Source organism: Uranotaenia lowii, chromosome 3, assembly GCF_029784155.1.
Source record: "Uranotaenia lowii strain MFRU-FL chromosome 3, ASM2978415v1, whole genome shotgun sequence".
In the NCBI taxonomy this organism is placed as follows: Eukaryota; Metazoa; Arthropoda; class Insecta; order Diptera; family Culicidae; genus Uranotaenia; species Uranotaenia lowii.
The window spans coordinates 193,665,434-193,688,127 of record NC_073693.1 but is presented as its reverse complement, the minus strand read 5'-3'; the positions used below and the strand labels follow the sequence as shown (position 1 = coordinate 193,688,127).

The window sequence follows — 22,694 nt, the reverse complement described above, 5'->3', positions numbered from 1 at the left end:
AAGGAATTGTTATATTTTAACCCAAAAACCCCAACAAATTACTTAAGCATGTAATCGATGAAGAGTAAAAGAGAAAAGAGAAAATACTAAAAAAGGGAACATGAAGCCCTGCAATGCTTTGCCCAATAAATGCTGGTTCATTACATTTTGGATCGTAAAGCTGAACACTACCCGTCGTATTTTATTTATATCCGTCCACCGCGATTTTGGCTTTTTTCTCCACTTTTAAGTTATATCAGGTACACGGCACCTTCCCAAATAAACGTACTTCAAGCAATCAGAATCATAAAATGTTGGCACTCATCTGATTTAATCGAATATGCACTTAGTGCACTTTTTGGAGGGAAATTTTTTTTGAAAAAGTTCTCAAGCACGTATTGATTCCGATCGGGGTAAGAAATACGTACTTCGATCCATTCATGTATCATTGTATAGATCAATGGATTTTCTTCTTCTAGCTATAGACAATAGGCGATGGAAGCGAAAAGTTATTCTTTCTCTCCTTAAGAAAAACCCGTAAGATCTGTCAAAAGTTGGGTGAAAATTTAGCTGCATCCCATTCGCACTAGTGGAAAACCATCACCCAAATTTGGCACCGCTTCCATCGCCTATAATAAATGCGGGACAAATGGTCTTGTACGGCAAGAAATTTTCTCATAACAGGCTCTTCACTCATGTTCAACACCTTCCATGTTTCTTAATCTAATCTATCTGACCATAATTCTCATTACGTTCATTTGATATTCTTCCTGTTAGAATGTATACTTCACCGAAATGCCATTATTCATTCAATTTAAAAAATCTATTTAGTTAAAAATAGCATTTCAACGACATTTTTACATTGTTGAATGCTTATATTCCGTACCATAAACCAAAAAATATCATTTCAAATCCCACCTTAGATTTTTGAACGATTTTTCGAAAGATTTTTAATATTTATAAAATCGAAACAACAACCGTGATAATAAAATCGATCATGAATTTTGCGACATTCGATTTTTGACATTCGGATTTAAAAATTCAAAACTAAACATTCAAAAATTCTATTTGAAAATGCATATGAATTTTGAATTCAGAATACCAAACGTTGATTGGATAAAACATCTGAAAATCTTCATTTCTGAATTGTGGAAGATGATTTCGAAATAATCAACCTGATGCCGAAATTAAGAAAATTCAAATTTTAATTTCAATTAAAAATTCTGAGTCCGGAAACTAAATTATTCTCTAAGTTTTAAATTAAAATTTTTGATTTTGGATTTTAAATTTGAATTCTGAATATGACTTCTGATGATAAATTCTAAACTCTAAGTGGAATTTTAGATCTTCCTGAAGCATTGATCTTGGTTTGTTTAAATAGATCCTTAATCTAAATTCTGAATATTGATTGTGAATCTTAATTCTAAAATCTCGACCTATATTCTGAGTCTACATTGAAAATCTCAGTTCTGAATCCCAATTCCGAATCTGAATTCGTACTCTGATTCCAAGTTTCGAATTTATATTCTAAATAAATATTAAATTTTATTACTAATCTAAATTATGATTCAAAAAGTTGTCCACGTCATTTATTCAGTCTGTAAAGCCTAAATCGGCTACACGGAAAATAATAAAAAGGTAAAATTTACCGAGTTAGCAAAGGTGAACGCTCGTGAAAGCCAAAAAGGTAACTTCTACCTCTTCGAGGTGAAACTCACCTCGCAGCGAGGTAAAATTTACCTGAATCGAGGTTGGAAAAAAGGTACAATTCACCGAGAAAAAAGGTGAATCCAAAAAAGGTAAATCTTACCTCGTAGCGAGGTGAAGTTTATCTGAATTGAGCTCAATAAAAAAGTATAATTCACCTAGAAAAAAAGGTAAATCCAAATAAGATAAAACTTACCTCTTAGAGAGGTGGAATTGACCTGGATTGAGCTAAACAAAACGGTACAATCATCTCGAACAAAATAACTATTTGCCGAATCCGTTAATTGAGGTTAAGCTGTTTTGTCGTTCAGAAGGGAAGTTTTGTTTCGTGCCAATATGGAAAAATCGGAACAGAATTGTAAGTGTTTTCTTAGCTATTATTTAGTTGTGCTGGTTCTCATCATAATAATTTGTTTTTATTTCAGATCAGCCCAGCTTCGAGGTGTATTCCACGTCATCCTCCAGATATCATTCCGGAAAAGCCGGACCTGACTGGATAAGTCGCCATTATGGCGCGGATGAACGCGAAGCCAAATTGCCACGAGCCTGGCGAAAAAAGGACTTACCTCAATAATTTTTTTAAACAAGGTGATATATTTAAAAAAAATAATATAATGAATTGTCCCTATTTATTTTTAAAATAAATATAAATTTTTGAATGAATTTTGTTTTCATTTTTGTTGAAGAAACCAACCAAACCAACTAGCATTTACCTTTCAAATCAGTGAATGGGAAAACGATATTATTTACTATTTTGCTAGGTGAATGCGAAAAAGGTAAAATTTACCATTTTTCTAGGTGAATTGAAAAAAGGTAAAATTTACCTTTTTGCTAGGTGAATGAAAAAAAGGTAAAATTTACCTCGAAAGAGGGGTGGAAAAAATTCACCTCGCAAAAAGGTAAATTTTACCTTTTTTTTATTTTCCGTGTAAGACGGTGTATGTCTTTTAAAATTCTGAAAACTGAGTTCCTAGCTAAAATTCTGGATCTGAATCAAATTTAATTTTTTTCATAAAATAATAATTCTGAATTCCAATTTGGAAGAGAATTCAGAATCGTAGTTGGAAATTTCTACGTTATAAAATCTGATTTTTGAATCTGAGTACTAAATTGTGAATTATAAACTCTAAATCGGCACTTAAAATTCTGTATTCAAAATTTAAAAAATAAACTCTAAATTCTTATTCGGAGTCCTTTTGTAAAGTCGATTTGGAATTATGAATCTGTGTTTTGGACTTCCATTATTTCAATTTGAAATCTGAATTTGTAATTCCCAATTCAAAGTTAGGCATGTAATCTGATTTCTGAACTCTTGATCTTTTCAGATAATAAATCTGAATTGTGATTCTTTTATTTATTTATAGGTATACTAGCAGACCCGGTAAACTTCGTCTTACCATGTTAAATATGACGTCCATTTTCCATTTTTTTTTTCAACGTCGATTAACTTTAAAAAAGCATTAAATATTGATTTGTTTATCGTCTCGCTTTTGTCAACATGTCCTATTCTTTTTTTTAACATTAACGCTTTTAACAACGCTTTGTTCTATCGAAATTTAACCTTATAATTTCAACACTTTTGTTATTTACTTATCTTCAATTCGGATTTTGTGTATATAGCCGAATGAACAGGTATCAGGTTCTCGTTGCAATTTCTTTTTTTTCAGCACTCAACGTAATCATCCAACTTGGCAAGCCTCGTGCTAAAAAATCCACTTTTTGTTACTTGTTCCATAAATAATTGTATGTTGATAATATGTATGTATCTAAATGACGTAGCATTTCGCTTTGTTTGTCTGATAAGTTTTCAAATTATGTCAAATATAATTCTCGATTTATGCCTACAAACTTGTATGGATGTCCTTGCTGGTTTGATAAGTTTTCAAGCTATACATCGCAATTTATATTGAACTTCCTTTTTTCTACTGCAATGCAGAAAGGTTTGTAACAATCATAGAAACATATCTCGTACCCAAATACTCTCCCATGTTAAAAACATGTTTATCATTTTTCTCGCTATATATTAAACTTGTAGACATGACACATTACAACTTGAAAGTGATGCCAAACAGAACTTGTCATGGTATGATTCTGGCGACTTTTTATACTGCAAATTACTATATTTTAATTTGTTCTAGCAAAAAGTGCAAATTTATTTCATATTGATAAACTGCTTCTCAATGAATCAAGGAAAAGAATGATTTTTAAAGAAGAAAAAAATATTCAAATTTTGTTATTTGGCTGAATTATAGCAATTTTCTCTTTTTTTTTTTGCTGAGGGTCTTTTTAAGACTTTTTAAGGTTAAAACTTACTGACCATATCTGTTCATTAACAATCAAATGAAAAGCAGATTATCAAAAATTGAATGGATCGAAAAAAGTCTGTTCATGTTTCGACGGTGGTATGAATATTTTTTTAAACATTTCATGTAAACATCACACAAAACCTTAAAATGATGATTTCTGCACCGAGAAGGCTAACAGTTATCAAAGTTTCGTGTTCCTGTATGTTTTATCAAATTTCATTGATATATTTGCAGTTTTTTTGCAGTTAAAGTAAACGTTTGATACTCGACCTTAACTGAAATTTGTCTTAAACAAAAGACCTTTATTTACAAAGATACTTTTTATAATTTTGAATATCCACTTCAGATTCAACACCCGGGATACCCTTTTCAAAACTTTTCTCATATAATGCCGAATCATTTTGGAGAGGAAATTCCAGTAAAAAGTAGATGTTTCCTAGCTAAAAGGCGCGTTTGAACTTGTTCCACCATGTAAAATGACAGGAGGTAATAGTATTTTGAACACTCTTCGGTCATATTAAAATTTTTCAAAAAAAATTCTGCTTCCACTGGCACATCAATCTCAAAAAAGTCTCTTCTAGGTAGGCAAATACGTAAAACAACAACACACTTTTCATGTTAAGTACGTACATACTTGAATTGTATGTTAACAAACAGTACAGTGTTTTCGGTCAATGGTTTAATAAATAGTTCAGTTTATTTCGTCAGATTGTTTGTATGGGCTCAACAATTAATAGATGAAGAAATAATTTATCGTTTTTTTTTTAAATGTTGAACGTTTGCTAATCATTTTGTTATCTATTTTAAAGGACAGGCTCTTGTTCAGTCCATTTGTTTGTTCATTTTCATAAGATTTTGTTGTGGTTCTGAAAAATTAATACATGTTATTATTTTGACTGCTATCGATAGGAATCTAGGCGTATCGGATTATACAATTGTATGTAAATCTTCTCACTTGCTTTTTTTTTCAAACGTCCGCAAATATACCTTTATCAGTATTGAAATTATATTTTTAGACAAAAAATGCTGCTTTAATTAACATGAAATCAAAATAGTTTTAATTTTTAAAATCGTTTATATGGTTTTGATTGGGTCGGCAAAACATAAATCTGGGTCACATATAGGCCGCATTCATTAATATGTGCTGTACAAATGTGCTGGGAATCATATAGAAAAATATCACATCTAGGCTTCATAGCGCCACCACGTGCATTGTCAGTATGCCTGGTTGAGAAATACGCGCTCAAATATTTCCACTGATCAGTATGCTATGCCCTGGTAACTATCCTTTCTCGACGCCTCGACCATAGAGACGAAAAACAAATCGCCCGCCCGGCGCCCAAAGTAAAGAAAATCTCGAAAAAATTGAAGGCCATGACTTTAACCCTTTAATACATGACTTTTTTAAAATGAGAATTGCAGTTATTGATTCAGTGAAATAATAACATTTTAACTTGAAAAACTATACTCAACAGGTTTGAAGTCGTTATTTTGAGTATTATAAAAGTTATGGCGCATCAAAGTTGAAAAATATTTTTTGAAATTCTTAATTAATTTCAATTCGGTTTTGCTAATTTCATCAAAACCTTGTTAATTGGGTGCAGGAAGGTGTTTGTGATTGATTGAGATTAAAAAATTTGTTAGAATTTGCAAATCTGAAGAAATAAGATCAATTTTCCAAAAACTACTTTTTTCAAAAAAATAAATAAATTTGATTTTTGCAATTTTTCCGCACATTTTGTTAGATATCTCACACATACATTGAAAAAACGTAAATAAAATACCATGGGCTAATTTCTTTTAATCTCTAGAATATTTTTTGTGAATACATTATTCAAAAATATCCACGCGTTTTCGAGATATTTGGATTTTGATTAGTGTTGTTTTAAAACAACACTATGCATTAAAGGGTTAATTTGATTCAATTTATTACAAATTCAATTATTACGGACAATTGATGTAACTTTTTGTTGTTTTTATTAAATATAAACCGATTCGCATGCCCACAGAATATTCTAAAAATAATTTCATTTGAATCGGTTGGGTCATTTCGGAGGAGTAGTACTACAAACACCGTTACAAGAGAATTTTATATAATAGATTAATTTTTTTATTTTCATGTTTTCTGTTCCGTGAGTTGGTTCTGATTCTTGATCCTCGTTAAAAATTCTGAGTACATATTCTGATAATATTCAAGAAGAAAGAATATTAGAATTGAAAATTGACATACTGTCTCAACATGGAAAAAGAAACTTTGTTCGTTTTTCATGGCTGTTTTATCGCTCAAATGGACCCTCAGTCACAGAAAGCAATACGACGTTTTCCTTCAAAGCCAGGGAAGTCCTTCCCATCAGGTGCATTTTTGAAGCACCCAAACCAGCTGGCCTTCCTATGTTGCTCCAGCTTTTTTCGCACATGCGTACCCGATCCTCGATTGGATTCCGCTTGTTATGTGCAAATTTTTGACGTTTTTGCTGATTTTGAGAAATAATTTTCATCCCGAAAGCAAAAAGTGGCTCTTTTTATTGTTATAAAACCCGACATTATGTAAGGGAGCATTCCTAAAAACTCGTATTCAAAACGGATTCCGATCCTGTTGCGGTGATAAACTATGACAACGTTCAACTTCAAGTTCAGTATTAAATCCATGAGACTGCTGATATGCTTCATCGGTGTGAGTTCCCTGATGCTGTTGGTCTACTGTCTGTACAGTACCTTGAACACCCCGGAAAAGGCCATTCCGCAGCTAATTCCTGGGGCCGATCAGCAGGTCATCAGCTACGAGTTGCTGCGTAGCCAGAATGCTGCCCTGGTACCGGAGAAGTACAACGAACATGAGGTCAAATCGCGCATCATCCGGGAGAAGATAAAACGGTTGGCCGGAGGACGGAATGGCCATCACGGAGGAGAGCTGAGCACCCCGGCCAGACGGAATCGAACGATTGCCCTGAACCGCAACATACAAATCTTCTACTATGCACCGGTGGCCTGGTACAAACCGCATCCTACATTACCGAGTGATAGGGTAGGTGGCAAATGTTGAAAATGAGACTTGATTTGAGACTCGTTCTACAGAGAACTACAAATCGAAATTTATAATTTAGAATAATATGACTAAACTTAAATCAACATTCGAAAACAGCATTCATCAATTTCCAAAATAATAGAACTCAGAATCAGAATTTCGAATAAGGAACCAGAATTCAGAATTCTTACAATTAGAATTAATTTTCAGAATTCAAAGCAGTTCTGCTCAAGTTCTATTTAAAATATGCACAACTACGATGAAGGAGAAGGGGTTCGAATTTCAAATTTTGCTAGAAATAATAACAATACCAAAAATGCACAACAAATAAGCCAATTGATTTCTATAACAATTTTCTTACCCATGTATGACCATTTCACAAAAAATATAAATTTTACTGATACGATTCAAAATCAATGTTTTAAATTTATGCGTTTTCCTGTTAGTCATTGAAAAATAATTCAGAATGATAATCCTTATTCTGAGCTACAAATTAAATGAAAATTAATTTCAAACAGTCCACTTTAAATTATTTAAAAAAAAATGATTATTGATTATCTTGATTTAAATTTCTATTTAATTTTTAATTGAAGGGTTAATAAAACAACATTTTCAATGCATCATTGAAAGCTTAAACTGACAATGTACAGGTTGGATAATGGATGATTTCTAAATTGACCAAGAATGAACTGATGGAAATGAAAAAAATGGAATTCTTTATTTTATCGATTAAAGAAAGATGGTTTTAGACAATAAAAAACAATCAAACATTTTTAATTTTTGAGCCCGAGTTTAAAAGTCCTAACCGACCTAAAAAATCGATATTTAAAAAAAAGATATGAGATGAAAAAAGAGAAGTATTTTAACCATTCAGATGGAATTTTTTAAATAAAAAAAATCACACCATTTTAATTTTTTTTAAAGAATTTAATCGATTACTCAAGGAAACAGCATTTTGGAGCCTAATGGAGTGTTAAAATGAAGTTGAGGCGAGTTTTAGGTGTAATCAATCTTTGAAAACTGATGAACTAACAAATCTGAATGAAATAAATAAACGATTCTGAATATACTCTATTTAATTAAGGAATAAAACTTTGATGAAAATAATGAAAAATGGTCTAAAATAGTGGAATTCTACAGTTTAAAAAAAATCGAAAACTGCCATCCCTAGTATAACTAACGTTTCTGAGAAAGTTTGAAATTTGATGTTTTCTATAAAGAATTATAAAGCTTTATAAAATTCAATTTGGTTTAAAACTTTTAAAAAATGTTAAAATTCCAGTATTTTACAAAATGGGGTAAAGGAAACAAATAGAAATTCTCTAAAACTGTTTTCACAGAAGTTGAAAGTAGGGGGAAAGTTCATATAACGCCCCATGCGGCTAATATGTTTTAAATGCTGTGATAGGCCATGGGAAATATGATTTTTTCCTTAAAATACCTCTGTGTCGTGAAAATTCCACAATTAAAGTTTTTCTTCATTTCGATGTAAATTTTTAAGGTGTCACCAAGCAGAGAAAAATGAATAAAGACAATTAGTGGTATGAATAAGGTTTAGCAATTGCTTCGGTAGCTTTTACTTAGCTCGAAATCAATCAAAGCAAAAGTCCAAAGCATTTGCTTAGTTTGGTATGAATAAACATTTGCTTAGCGGATGTGTACTAAAGTCTTAGAACATAGCTTTTGCTTCCAAAAATAGAGCTATCCAACCAGCAGAATCTGAAGTTTTCTATAGTAAAATGAAAGAAGACGGTCAGAAAATTAAAAAGTACGGCTAGAGTAGCCTTGAAGTCGACGGTGCGGGTGGTGGGTGTGAGAACGACCGGATTTTTTTTTGTTAATGCGTGCTTGTATGTTGATGTTTAAAGAAAAATGAATACATACATATTCTAATATTGTCAAACAAAAAATGGCCTAACTTTAATATTTACCATAAGCTCTCCCACATGTATTTGGATCGGGATAATCCGATGTTTAAAATAATAGGCAATAGGCCCGCTTTTAATTTAGATTTTTTTAAATCTTAGAATTATCAAAAAAAATTATATAAAAATGAGAGATCTGTATAATGTTTTAAATTATTACAATTTATTTCTAACTTTGAGCCAATCGGGACTTCTTCCACGATAGCCAGATTTTTTTTAATTTGAAATATTTACTAATTGATTTGTTTATTTTCATCTTAGACGAATGATTTTATACAACGACAGGAATATGAAAAAAGTTGGGTTATCACTTTGACTTTCTTTATCCATGTTGAAAATGCCTTTTTGAATTGTTTTGAAGTGAAATATTGCCAATTTGATAAATTCATGACGTTTTTAAAGAATTTTTTATTGGAAAAGTCTGCTACCGAGCATGCTTAGAAAATAAAGCAAATGCTAGGAGATTTGTCGAGCAATTGATTCAGATTTGAGCTTTATTCATACCAAACTAGCTTGTTCTAAAAGTAAAAGCTCCTGACTGAGAAAACAGCTGTCAAAAAAACTTTATTCATAACAACCGAAGCAATTGCTTTAAGCGACTGCTCGACTGCTCGATTTAGTTTAGCAAAAGCAATTACTAGGTTTTTTTCATACCACCCAATGGGTGGTATGAAAAAAGCACCTAGTTTAGCAAAAGCAATTACTAGGTTTTTTTCATACCACCCAATGGGTGGTATGAAAAAAACCTAGTAATTGCTTTTGCTAAACTAAATCGAGCAGTCGAGCAGTCGCTTAAAGCAATTGCTTCGGTTGTTATGAATAAAGTTTTTTTGACAGCTGTTTTCTCAGTCAGGAGCTTTTACTTTTAGAACAAGCTAATTTGGTATGAATGAAGCTCAAATCTGAAGCAATTGCTCGACAAATCTCCTAGCAATTGCTTTATTTTCTAAGCATGCTCGGTAGCAGACTTTTCCAATAAAAAAATCTTTAATAACGTCATGAATTTATCAAATTAGCAATATTTCTCTTCAAAACAATTCAAAAAGGCATTTTCAACATGGATAAAGAAAATTCGAAGTGATAACCCAACTTTTTTCATATTCCTGTCGTTGTATAAAATCATTCGTCTAAGATGAAATTAAACAAACCAATTAGTGAATATTTCAAATTAAAAAAAAATCCGGCTATAGTGGAAGAAGTCCCAATTGGCTCAAAGTAAGAAATAAATTGTAATAATTTAAAATATTATACAGATCTATCATTTTTATATTATTTTGTTATAATCCTAAGATTTAAAAAAAAATCTAAATTAAAATGCGCGCCTATTGCTATTTTTTTATACATCGGATTATCCCGATCCGAATACATGTGGAAGAGCTTATGATAAATATTAAAGTTAGGCAATTTTTTGTTTGACAATATTCGAATATGTTTTCATTTTTCTTTAAACATCAACATACGAGCACACATTTACCAAAAAATTCCGGTCGTTCTTACACCCACCAACCGCTTCGTCGACTTCAAGGCTACTTTAGCCGTACTTTTAAATTTTCTGATCGTCTTCTTTCATTTTACTTTAGAAAACTTCAGATTCTGCTGGTTGGATAGCTCTATTTTTCGAAGCAAAAGCTATGTTCTAAGACTTAAGTACACATCCGCTAAGCAAATGTTTATTCATACCAAACTAAGCAAATGCTTTGGACTTTTGCTTTGATTGATTTCGAGCTAAGTAAAAGCTACCGAAGCAATTGCTAAACCTTATTCATACCACTAAATATTTTCTGACACATCGATAGAGGAGAATCTAAACTATGATTTTACGCTGAAAAATCATACTGAACTTGCTAAGATATGCTTTTTATGGGTATGTATCACGACCCATGCGTTTGTTATAACGCGCCAATCGTAGTATGCTGAAAATAGCATCAATTATTCAAAACGGCCCAAAAAATCTACTTTTCATTTTTTTTAATAAGTCGATTTTGATTTTCTTTCCAGTCAAAGTGTCTAATTATTAGTATGTTTTCGGTCTTCGCCTGCTTTCGGGTGTGTTCGGCTACTTTCGGGTGTGTTTGGCTACTTTCGGGTGTGTTCGGCTACTTTCGGGTGTGTTCGGCTACTTTCGGGTGTGTTCGGCTACTTTCGGGTGTGTTCGGCTGCTAGGCACGTATTCAATCTTACAGAGGCGCGTATTTGCAACACAATTTTGTTCAATGGCTTTGAATATGGTTTAAAAAAAATCGAGATATAAAGAAACTCAACGAATTTGAGTAGATTCAATAAAAATTGATAGGCATTTTTAGAAAACACTTTTCTTCAACGAATACACTCGTTTTTTACACAAAATGTGCGTGGAATACATAAAAAATCAGCGATTCACTTCTCGCTCAGATAAGCTCCTTTTAACTCAAAAACGGATCTATCGATGTGTAGCCTTCTCAGTTTGTTATCATCGCGTTCGTTTCAATCAGGGTTTGGTTTGCGAAACATTACGGTCGAAAGTCTGATACCGGTGGTAGATTCAACTCTAACTGTATCTACCATTTCATAGTAGTTGGCCGTTCTGAACAAAAAATTGGAATGTGATGATAAATGCTCCTGAATAAAAAGTCTTTAAAATTCTTTCATTTCTTTTAAATATCTATCCATCTATATTATTTCATAGTCTTTCAATGTTCTTATTAAAAAGGACATCACTTCCACCGATAAGGCCGATAATTACATTAACAAACAAAAATAACAACGATTAAACTCTCTTTTTTAACATGGGCCTTGGTGTAACCAAACAGGAGTTGGGTTTTTAAGTGCTCATTGAAACAATGGGTTTCTTAAGGAGAATATGCATTGAGTAAGCAGCTCACTGAGTATGAATTTGAAAAGTACACAATTCGGTCAATATTATCAGTTTTTCTTTTTTTTTTGAGTAGTACCGGTTGCTCGGTAAAAATTGCCGCACATTCGGTAAAAAATTACCGAGCGCTCGGCAATAAAAACAGTGAATTGGTTACCATTTCACAATGCATCTAAATTAAAAATTAAAAACTTATATGACTGAATTTTTCATTCCAGGTTGTCAGTCGAATAACCGAAAACGGTTCCGCTGTATCGTTCCGTCCAAACGAGGATCAGGTGATCAACATTGCGTTCTATCCGAAGCGAAAACTGTACAACACGACGGAGAGCATCGTGCGGGAGCATTTTAACGATATACAAAACTGTGGCATCGGAACTGTGATCCTGGTGTGGCACCCGGCCTTCAACGAGGGACTGCTGAGGGCGATCTTCAAAACGGCTGCAATACACAACCTGAAGATTGCCGTCGAGATCAAGGAGTACCACGAGCGCACAATTGAGAGCATTCGCAGCAATATTAAATACTTTTTGGACCTGTTCGGCAGAGAAGACGGAAGTACGTTGAGCTACTTTCGGGTTTTGTCCAAGCAACGGGACCTTCCAATATTCTACATTCGAAAGGCGTACAAAATACAGGACGCCGAATGGATGCGACTGCTTTCCCGAAACGGGATGTTGACCATCCGAGGGACAAGTTACGATGCTATAGTTCTCGCACACATTTCCACAAAGGAGCACAAATCAGTCGTAAGGAGAGGTGGATTCGATGGCTTCTACACGTATCTTCCGAGTAATGGAGCCAACTACGCTTCAACGTGGAAGAACTGGTCTGAGCTAAAGAAGTTTGCCGACACCTACCACCTGATGTTTGTGCCAACGATCGGCCCAGGGTATTATGATCGCAAAAAGTACCTACGCACGGCCAGTCAAAATCACGGGATTTCGAACATTAAAAGGTACCGATCGAATGGCCAATACTTTGACGTAGCCTGGCGGACGGCACTGAAAAACAATGCCCAGATCGTGACCATCAACAGCTACAACAATTGGGTTGACGGCACCCAAATAGAAGCGGCCATTCCGGTGTTTGGCTTCCGAGATTACCTGCCGGGACCTCCAGAAAAGTACCTGGATCTCACACAAACCTGGATCGAGGAGTACCTCAAGTACAAACTCAACAGTATAAAGTTGGGTAGGAAGAACGAAAACGCCCTCGGGTGTTACGAGTTCATCAACAATACGATTTGTTAAGCAGCTTGGATAAGAACGAAATTTTAACGATCTACACAATTTCTATTATACGATCTTCTTCCTTCGCTAACTTAGTGAGCACCACCTACAGAAGGACTTGAATTCCGAAGGATCCAAATGAGATGTTCTTTCAAGCAACTTCCAATAGAAAGCAATTGTTAAAGTTTCCACAAAATAGATTGACTGAACGCCTCAAAAACAAATTATTTGACAATATTGATTATCGTTGATTTTTGGAGAGAACCAGTTTTCTCAAATCTCTCAGCTTAGATCCTTTGGAATAAAGTTGAAATTGTAGCACAATAGAAGCTTTTTGTAGGGATAGAGTCATTTTCCAACCAAAACCTAAACTTTTGATCTCACCAAGTGAGAGTCAGAATCCGTAGATATCTGCGCAATAAACAGGAATGAGTTTGTCAGGGATTTTAAGGGAGCATCAGCCTCTTTTTTCGGACGCGAAGCATCTCACTGACTAAGCACAAAGAAAGGCCAAAGTTGATCACTTTTAAACAATCTGTAACTTGTTATCGAAGCCAAACTGTAGACGGTTACCCAATAAAAAAATAAGAAAAATTTGGAAAACTGCTACTATTGTTATTATTTTTAAGAAAATTTCATGAAATATTTAACAAAAGATTTAAAAAAACATGACTCAAGATACGAAATAACGTGTGGCTTTTTTGCCGTTCATTTTTATGTATAACATTTTTTAATAACTTAAATTTTGTAATTTAAGTTTTTTTAGGTTTCATTTTTGACACTCTACCAGTATTATGGCATTCTTTTTTTTAAAGTTTCATAAATTTTACTATTAGCTTAGCTTAGCTTAGCTTGATCGACTACTCACATCCACCTTAAGTCATTGAACCCGAAATGCCACTTTAAACTATTACTGAAACTGATTTTATACTTTTGTGTTCCACTTTATTCCGTCATCATTAATGGTTAAACATTTCGGATTCCATAACCGCAGGCGTGGCTAACTAGAACGAATTCCACATCGCCAATGGTTGCTACTCCGTGATTGACCGAGGCCATCATTTTTGTCCAGAAGTCAAAAGAATCGTGTCTGGGATTGACAGCATATTCTCAATGAACAAAACTGATGCTCTCTCTTTATACATCAATAACGGCGCTGGCCACGTCCTAGTAGTCAATTGATAGAGAGGAAAATAAGAGAAAAGGATAAAAGAAAACAAACTTATGCTTTAGGACCGAGGTCACCTCTGCATCCTAGCAAAACAATTTTGGTGTGGATTTGGGGAAAAGGGATATAATCAGGAAACACTTTTGACAAGTGTAAACATCTTATTTTCGAAACCTATTTCCCTATCCTTCTAGTGTTTATTATAAGGATTTTATTCTATGAAACATCCAAAAAGAATGTGAATGGTACTAATCTGAAACTAATAAGAAATAATGCAATGATATTTGTTTTTTTAAAATAAATAGGTGCTTGATTTTTTCATGAGTAATTAAATTCGCTGTTTTTAGTTCGTTGACGTGTAACTAACATATGCCTCATTAAGAATAAAGCAATTGTAAGATTTGAAATTCGGCTAAATGCCATCTATCCAGAAATCTCCACACCGAGTGTTTGGAGAAAAGGTAGTGTAACAAGGAAATCACCCTGACAGGTAATGAAGTCGCATGGAATTTCTTCTCTTAATCTCCCGAGCTCTCTACTGAAACTTTTGTATTTCTGAAGAGGTCGTATTCAAAATTATCAGAGGTTAAAATTTACATACTTTTTTGCATCTGATTCTTTTACTTTAGGTTAGAAAAGTAATAACCTTTCGATATCTTGAGATTTGGTTTGATTATAACAAATTCAATACTTTTTGATAAAATTTGTTTATAAGATTGTATAGCTTCTTACGAAAATATCTAATACCTAATCTAATCTAATACTCAGATGTTCGAAATATAAACTTTTCCAATGATTTTCTATAATTTGCTCAAAATAACGATGATTCAAAGAACGCAGTAAACAAGTAACTAATTGGGAATACTGAATAAAACCTTTGAAACTAAAATCTTTATAAATGCAGTTCTGGGGGCGTAAAAGGTAAAGAAATAAATTTTAAAAGACATACACCGTCTTAGCCGATTTAGGCTTTACAGACTGAATAAATGACGTGGACAACTTAAGATTAACATTTAATACCCAGTACCGAGATGGGAATCGAACCCATGCCATCAGTGGACCAGCGAATACCGTCTTACCACGCTAACCACTCGACCACCGAGACGTACCCTTCAGTTCTTCAATTATATATTGTTATCCACAACTAAATTTCAAAAACTAGGGTTCGAGAGACCTTGAAAATTTTTCGGCAGAAAAAAACACTTCCATCATCGACGGTCACAGCCTACCGAGTCCTAAAGTTTCATAAATTTTACTATTCTACAAAAACTCTAAGAATGACTTTTTCCATGTAAATTTCCGTTGTTTTAATAGGCGATGGAATCGAAAAGTTATTCTTTCTCTCCTTAAGAAAAACCCGTAAGACCTGTCAAAAGTTGGGTGAAATTTTAGCTGCATCCCACTTGCTCTAATGCAAAACCATCACCCAAATTCGGCAGCGCTTCCACCGCCTATTGTTCATAAACTGTTCTATTGATGATGTATTCCTCTCTTGCTTTCTTGTATCCATCGCAATCCATCAGAATGTGTGGGACAGAGATATGTGTATAATTCAACAGATATTCACCATTCATTTGCTCCCATTTTGCTTTTGTTTTCAAACTGTTTCAATCGTTTTTTGTCACTTTTGATATGTTTGTCATTTTTGTATTTTATTTTAATATTTTTATACCTAGTTGTAAGTTTTATATTTTTTTGTCATTTTTGTTATTTTTTGCCATTTTTGTAATAAGTGTTATTCTAGTAATTTTTTTAATTTTAAATAATTTTTGAAAGTTTCTTCATTTTTGTCACTATTGTAATTTTTTTTATTTACCTAGTTGTAATTTTTTTATTTTATTTTTTATTTTTTTATTATTTTTTTTTCATTTTTGTCTTGTTGCCATTTTTGTAACATTTTAATTGAATTTTTGTCATTTTTTAATTTTTTGTGATTTTTGAAATTTTTTAAAGTTTTGTCGTCATATTAGTCATTCTTCAATTTTTTTTTATTTTTTTCATTTTTGTAACTATTTTTGTATTTTTTTTATTTTTTGTTATATTTTAAATTTTTGAAAGTTTTGTCATTGGTGTCCTTTTTGTCGTTTTTGTCATTTTTTCCATTTTTGTCATTAAAGTATTCTTTTTTTCTCATTTCTATCATTTTTGTTAGTTTTTTTAGACTTTCATCTAAGTACTTCAGCCATTGATGGTAATTATTTTTATTTGTTTTCCAATCAAATAACAACATATGTTTCGTATTTGACTTATTTTATCTCAGTTTTGGAACGTTTTCATCGTATTTCTGTAATTCTTCAAAACTACAAACCAAAAATTATGAAATTATTCTTATTTTAAATATTTTGTTCTTGTTTTTATATACATTGAAATTATAAATAATGGAAATTTTCTGTTAAGCCTTTCTTTTGTACGAAGGTAAATTTTAAGCTTTAAACTTTGTTCTGGTTGCATGAAAAAAATGAAAACAACTTCAAGCATTATTTCTGTACTAAAACACATCAGCACAATTGTAATTTTAGTTGTAGGCTTCCAAAAAATTTCTAAGAGTTGAAAATTTTGGACTCAAATGCCCTGATTTTGCTTGGTTTAAAAGTAAAATAGCAAAGAATTTTCTCAATTGGAATGGAAGAAATTGGAATGCTTAAGTCTCTTTGCATGCTTTTTGGGGCCGATCATGTGGCTATTTAAAATCTCTTGAAAGCTTGAACAAAATAATACGGGTTTACTTCTGATGTGCTGAAATCCATATAAAACTATACACTAAATTCAAGACGTTACACATAGGTATGTTCTACATTTTAAAAAAATTTAAGTGTTTTTCAGTAAAACGAAATAAGACTGTTCAAAATTTTAAACAGCAAACATTAGAAACATTTCTTATGATGTCATCAGCAAGAAAACTAATCATAAGTAACGATAATACGATATTTTTATTCAAAAGAAAACAAGTTTTTAAGCTTGCTTACCTTTCTGTTTGGTCGCTCCTATTTCCGCCTTTTGCTGCTGCTGATCCACTATTACGTGTTCCAGCATACTCTTCTTTTGCTCGAAATAATCCCGGAACCACAATATGTGATCCTTCTTTTCCTGCGCTGTTATGTAGTGATTCTTGCTCAGACCTACGCAAACTAGCTCCATGAAATGCCGCACCGGGCCCCGCTTGGGACACCAAGGTTCCAGGTGTTCGTCCAGAAAAATGTGCTCCGTGAAAGACACTTTGGATTCTGCGTCGCGACCTTGCTCGTTGTCAATCGGGAACTTCCACAATTTACCTTGCTCTGTCCAGAGAGCCATCTTTTGGAAGTAATTCGCAGGTGGGTGGGTTACAGCCAAGCGGAGCTCTCGATCCTGCAGAGATTTCCACGTTTTAAGGATGTCATCGCTTTCCTTAAGCGACGATGGATCGGTAAAAATGCCTAGTGGTTCTTCTTCAAAAAGTTTAACGCTGGTTCCGGTTGTTGGTTTCATTGCGGGAGGGCGTTTCCTTTCCCGTGAAAAGGCTTGAGCTTCTTGGCTTACATAGTTCTTTTTCTCGATAGACTTACGGACAACGTTACTTCTTTTCAGTTTAATATCTTGACTCGCCTTACGAGAATCTTGCTTATCAATTTGCATACCGGTTATGACTTCTCCCAGGCTGGCACCGGTTCCAGGATCGCCCATCAACTTCGCCAGGAGTTCAGCCTCGGTTTTCTTGGCATCACCACCCAAACTGGAAGCTACTTTCCGGGTGGCTTGAGCTAGATCTTTAGGTTTTTCATCATCTGAACTGTCGGAACTATCAGAATCCGAATCCGAACTCTCCACCTTTTCTTTATGCTTCTGGCCATCTCGAGGTTTGGCAAATTCCACCTTTTTTAACAATTTTTCATCAGTATCGGTATTCATCATAGCAAGTAGCTCATTAAGACGCTTCAAAGCTGCGGTAGATGTTTGCGGGTCTTTCTTTTCAGATGCTTCCCGATGCTTCTGATCCTTAGCATCTTCACCCTTCGGTGGCTGTTGGCCGGAATCCGAACAGTACCCGGCATTTACTAACAACCGCAAATGGGAGTTATGTAATCTGAAAACAATCAAACATATTTCAATTGTTTTTCCACAATTATCTCACGGAACTTACCTCCCGAACAAAAGCCGGCTAACTTGGAACATTTTCAATGATGATTCAGACTTTCATACGTATTTTTTGTATTTTCACTCGCAAGCAGACTTGAAATTCACGTGCGCGTATTTTGCAAAAATAAACTTAACGTTCACTTTTAACGAAACTATCTTGTTTATTGGGTTTCAGTATTTGATGGTACCGGATTTCTTTAAATAGATAACCCATAAAATGTCCTATCGAAACTCGCAATGTTCTCACAAATGCATTTTCTCAACTCAGCGTGCAGATGTTTTGTTGCGCCTGCAAGTTGCGCGATTCATGCGATGCGCCGTCTTGTGACCCCCGACGGTGAAAAATGCATTGATTTAAAACATGAAAAATATTTTCCAACTCCTCGAAATAGGATTCGCTTATATACCAGAAATTTTTTGAACTTAATAATTATAATATTGCGTAAGACTTTTGCGTATGCACGCGTAATCGCCGCCGAAATCCGAAACATCGACGAGAACCTTGACTGGGAACAAGTGAAGATCCTGGCTCCGGGTCGTCAACAGTGGTCTTTAACCACAGCAATACGCAAGTACGTAAGTATACTTGATGTTTAAAATAAAAGAGGTAAAATCATTGAATAATTTGAAAAATATCCAGCATAAAAATTCGTAACCGATTGAAAACATTTATGTGAGGTATTGAATTGAAACATAAAATTCTATGGGTTCAATTTAATATTACATTAACTGTCGAATCTGGATAACTAGAGTCCAAGGGAACGATCATTTTTTTTCATTTGAAGAGGTTATCACTTATCCAGAATTTCTTTTTCTTTAGGTTCAGGAATATAATTCTTATGTTTGTTCTTTTCTGAGATTGTCTCAAGGAAGTTTGTGCATCAGTTATTAAAACATGAATTTAGTTATCGAATCATAGAAATTTCCTACTTTTTATTTCGGTGTAGCACCACCATACATGTTGCATGTGCAACAATGCAACATAAACTCTCCGGCTTCAATGTGTGTGTGAATGTGTTTCTCGCAAAGGAACAAAACGTCATGTCTGTTCAATCAACTCTAGTCGAAACGGGTCGAAACAAGTAGAAATGGATTGACAGTTGATCACCTGTCTCTTTCCAATTGACTTCGACCGATTTCTACCAAGTCGAAACTAATCCTGCTGCCGAGCTGGATTGGTTTCGACTAGTTTCAACTCGCTCCATTGAACAACGACCTGACTTGTTTCGACCAAAACATTGGCTCGTTGAACATCTATCAGTTGACAGAAACCAGTTGAAACCGATTTTTACTAACGATTGAACGAAGCTGTCATAAGAATTCGCGAAAGCGAGATATCGTTATACGACAATTGCGTAAGCGCGACTAGGACAGCCGTACAACATTTACAGCCGATGCCACAGTGTTCGTCTCACCGTCCACCGATTCAAACTCTTGCACTCATTCAAGCAAACATTTTTTTCATTGTGCAGGTTTGGTTTGATTCGTTTCATTGGACAAGGAGAGAACCGCAGTCAGTTGCCTTTCGTCGCGACGTTCAATCGGTTTGTGTTTTCCTTTTCGGAACGGTTTGGAAACTTCTTTCTTGTGTGCGGTGTGGAACAAGTGAAGGCAAGAAATAAAAAAAAGACCCCACCATTATACACATGTATGCAACATTAGAAAAAGTTTCGGTCGAATTTTGATGGCACCAGGTAGCTTAAGCCACGCACAAAAAGAAATCTCAAAAGTGTTACCTGCTGCTTCCAGCTTTGTGCGAGCCCTTGGTGTGCAAATATTTGATTTCCGGGCGGAGAAACGTGCTAATTACTGATTTTCCATATCAATAAGTGGGGGGCAGATCTCAGCTTATTACCCATCCAGTGTGCAGTAGTGTTTCGGGTGGCTTATTCAAGGCCTTTGAACGGAGGAAGGAAATAAAAAAAAAGTCACATCCATATGAAGTGACTGAGGACGACGACGGTGACTTAAGGCAAAGAAAAACACGAAATGGCCTGTGCTAGCACCGGGACAGCAGGAACCGGTGGTGGAGGAAACGGTGGCTCAAACATGGATGTCGTGGCGCCTACCAACGTTTCCCGACCGTCCCGATTCACGATGGAGGGCGTCGGATCACGGGTCATCCGAGGACCAGACTGGAAGTGGGGCAAACAGGTAATTATTGTCGTCTATTGCCTATGGCTGTTTAGAATGTAAGACTCAAATCGCTTATGAAAGGGCAACACCAGAATCGTTCGCCCGGGACAGGTTCTAGCAAGATGGTGCAGTACCGTATTCGAGCAACAGCGGATTAAAAATTCCTTCGCATTAGAATTGCATGAAATTTTCATACCGATGATTCATCTCGCTCATTATCTCATCACATCAGACAGTGCACACAGCATAGATAGGGTGACTGGTGATTACTGTTGTGCTTCGTATAGAATTATGTTTTGCGTTGTACGATTCAATAATTTACTAAAATATTTTATACCAATTCCAATTAATCGAAGGAAACGCCTTGTCAGAACTTCGCACAAGTCTAAGTACTATTTCAAAGTACTTGGTACAAGTCGTTTTTTAAATAATGTGTACCTAATACTGAAAATATTAGAAATTTTATAAATAAATGAAATTTGCTTATGTTAGGGATAGGCAAAATCTAACTTCATGAATGTTTCAAGTCAATTGAATGAGTAATTTTGGTCCAATTTATTTGATGAGCTCATGAATTAATCAAAACAAACGTATGGCACCTCTTTCCTCCTTCCTTTCACGTGAGGGGTACCTAATCATCTTAGAAATGTTTCTTAGAAAGGGTGTCGAATCATAAAAAATCATTTCTCGTACTCAAATATACTCCCATGATAAATTTTAGTTTGTCATTACATCTCGAGGTTTGTTCGATAAGTTCTCGAGTAATGCATAAAACTGTATAGGAGACTCCCGTTCTCTTCTTAACTCCCCCTCAATGGAAAGAGGGTTGGGTTTCAATCAAACATCGTAGAAAAATGACTCGTAGATTAATATCTTCCTACGTGAAATTTGGTTTCATTTGCATGATTTGTTTTCGAACACTAAACCCCTTCCCCACTTTTTATCTTACTAATCAAAGAGGGGGAGTCCAAAATAATCATTGTGACAGATGTCACTCTGAAGGAATTCGCCATCTCTGTCATGTTTGAGTACTGTCATCGAGACACATTTTAGCACATTGTTTTACACCAGTTTATCGGCATGAGTCCTGCAAAGTTTTTTATAATTGTTCGTTTTCAATAAAGTTTATTTTGTATGTCTTGTTGCGTAAAACCTGCTTTTCATTTTGCAACTTAAATATCATATTTACACCTTCATTTCCTCCATAGAAAGTTTTTCGATCAAATGAATAGTTTTTAAAATACATACGTTTGTAACTGCCCGGATTCTAAATGATCATAGCCTTAGAGGAGTCTTAAATCATCCTTAAAATATTCTTCGTACTCATATCCTCTCGCATGCCAAATTTGGTTCCGCTTGCTTGATTAGCTCTCGAATTGTGCAAGCAATTGTCTATCTCCACACTGAAGGGAGGGAGGGATCTTAAACCATTCTCTTACTATTCTTCCTACCACATTCCCTTACATGCCAAATTTGGTTCCGTTTGCTTGATTATTTCTCGAAATATTCAATGATGTTTCTTTTGTTTGTGAGACCCGCTCCCCTCTTTCGGAAAGGGAGAGGGGTCTCAAATTTTAAAAGGACCCTTCCCCGGCCTCCAATGGTCGCACCTGTCAATTTTCACGCAAATCGGTTCAGTAGTTTCCGAGTCTATAGGGAACAGACAGACAGACAGAAAAAAAATCATTTTTCATTTCATCACCAAACGATTAAAAAAACAACAACTATTGAAATAGTCGAAAATTTTCTCTAAAAAAATTTATGATCTAAAATCTATTTTACGAAAATAAAACTATCGTTTTGAGTTGATTTTATGTCAAATTTTCGCTATCTAGTAAACGAAATCCTAGGAGCACAGTAATGCTTAGTTCACTAATAGTCTTCGAATTTACAATCCGATACGAAAAACAAAGTAAGGTACACCGGGGTAAGTGGGGACGCGGGGTAAGGTGGGACGGTGGCTATTAAAACAATACTGTGAACTATTTTTTCAAACTTTTAATGAAGAATGTTAAATTTACTTGTAATCTATTCAATAAATGTAAAAGAGATACGGTTCCGACAATTGCGGATGTTCACGGTGACTTTTGGTAAATTTTCTATTTTTAACTACGATGTGGAGTTGATGTGCATCTTTTTCAATCGCAAATTTCTTGTAAACTAGCTGGCTCTTGACGAAAAACTGTACATTCAAACAATCCTTACATTCGAAACAACCAGTTAGGAAAAGAAACGACGGTTAGAAATTG

General features: G+C 34.4%; 2 protein-coding genes across 2 annotated transcripts; one reads left to right on the top strand and one right to left on the bottom strand.

Annotated features, from left to right (window-relative positions):
- Positions 1 to 6,416: 6,416 nt before the first annotated feature.
- On the top strand, positions 6,417 to 13,618 carry LOC129754209 (glycoprotein endo-alpha-1,2-mannosidase). The gene is made up of 2 exons (XM_055750112.1): positions 6,417 to 7,017; positions 12,012 to 13,618. Exons 1-2 carry the CDS (start codon positions 6,604 to 6,606, stop codon positions 13,044 to 13,046), a joined length of 1,449 nt encoding a protein of 482 aa, XP_055606087.1. The 5' UTR covers positions 6,417 to 6,603; the 3' UTR covers positions 13,047 to 13,618.
- A 3,486-nt stretch (positions 13,619 to 17,104) lies between these two features.
- On the bottom strand, positions 17,105 to 18,470 carry LOC129755613 (28S ribosomal protein S31, mitochondrial). Its single transcript, XM_055752199.1, has 2 exons — positions 18,314 to 18,470; positions 17,105 to 18,256 (listed from the first exon to the last, which is right to left on the bottom strand). The coding sequence occupies exons 1-2, from the start codon at positions 18,343 to 18,345 to the stop codon at positions 17,146 to 17,148; spliced, it is 1,143 nt and encodes a 380-aa protein (XP_055608174.1). The 5' UTR covers positions 18,346 to 18,470; the 3' UTR covers positions 17,105 to 17,145.
- Positions 18,471 to 22,694: the final 4,224 nt, after the last annotated feature.

Excerpts from the sequence above, each read along its gene's own strand:
- LOC129754209 (XM_055750112.1), top strand. The coding sequence starts at position 6,604 with ATGACAACGTTCAACTTCAAGTTCAGTATTAAATCCATGAGACTGCTG. Across the intron at positions 7,018-12,011 it reads CTACATTACCGAGTGATAGG|GTTGTCAGTCGAATAACCGA; the intron begins GTAGGTGGCAAA and ends TTTTCATTCCAG.
- LOC129755613 (XM_055752199.1), bottom strand. The coding sequence starts at position 18,345 with ATGTTCCAAGTTAGCCGGCTTTTGTTCGGGAG. Across the intron at positions 18,257-18,313 it reads AGCCGGCTTTTGTTCGGGAG|ATTACATAACTCCCATTTGC; the intron begins GTAAGTTCCGTG and ends GATTGTTTTCAG.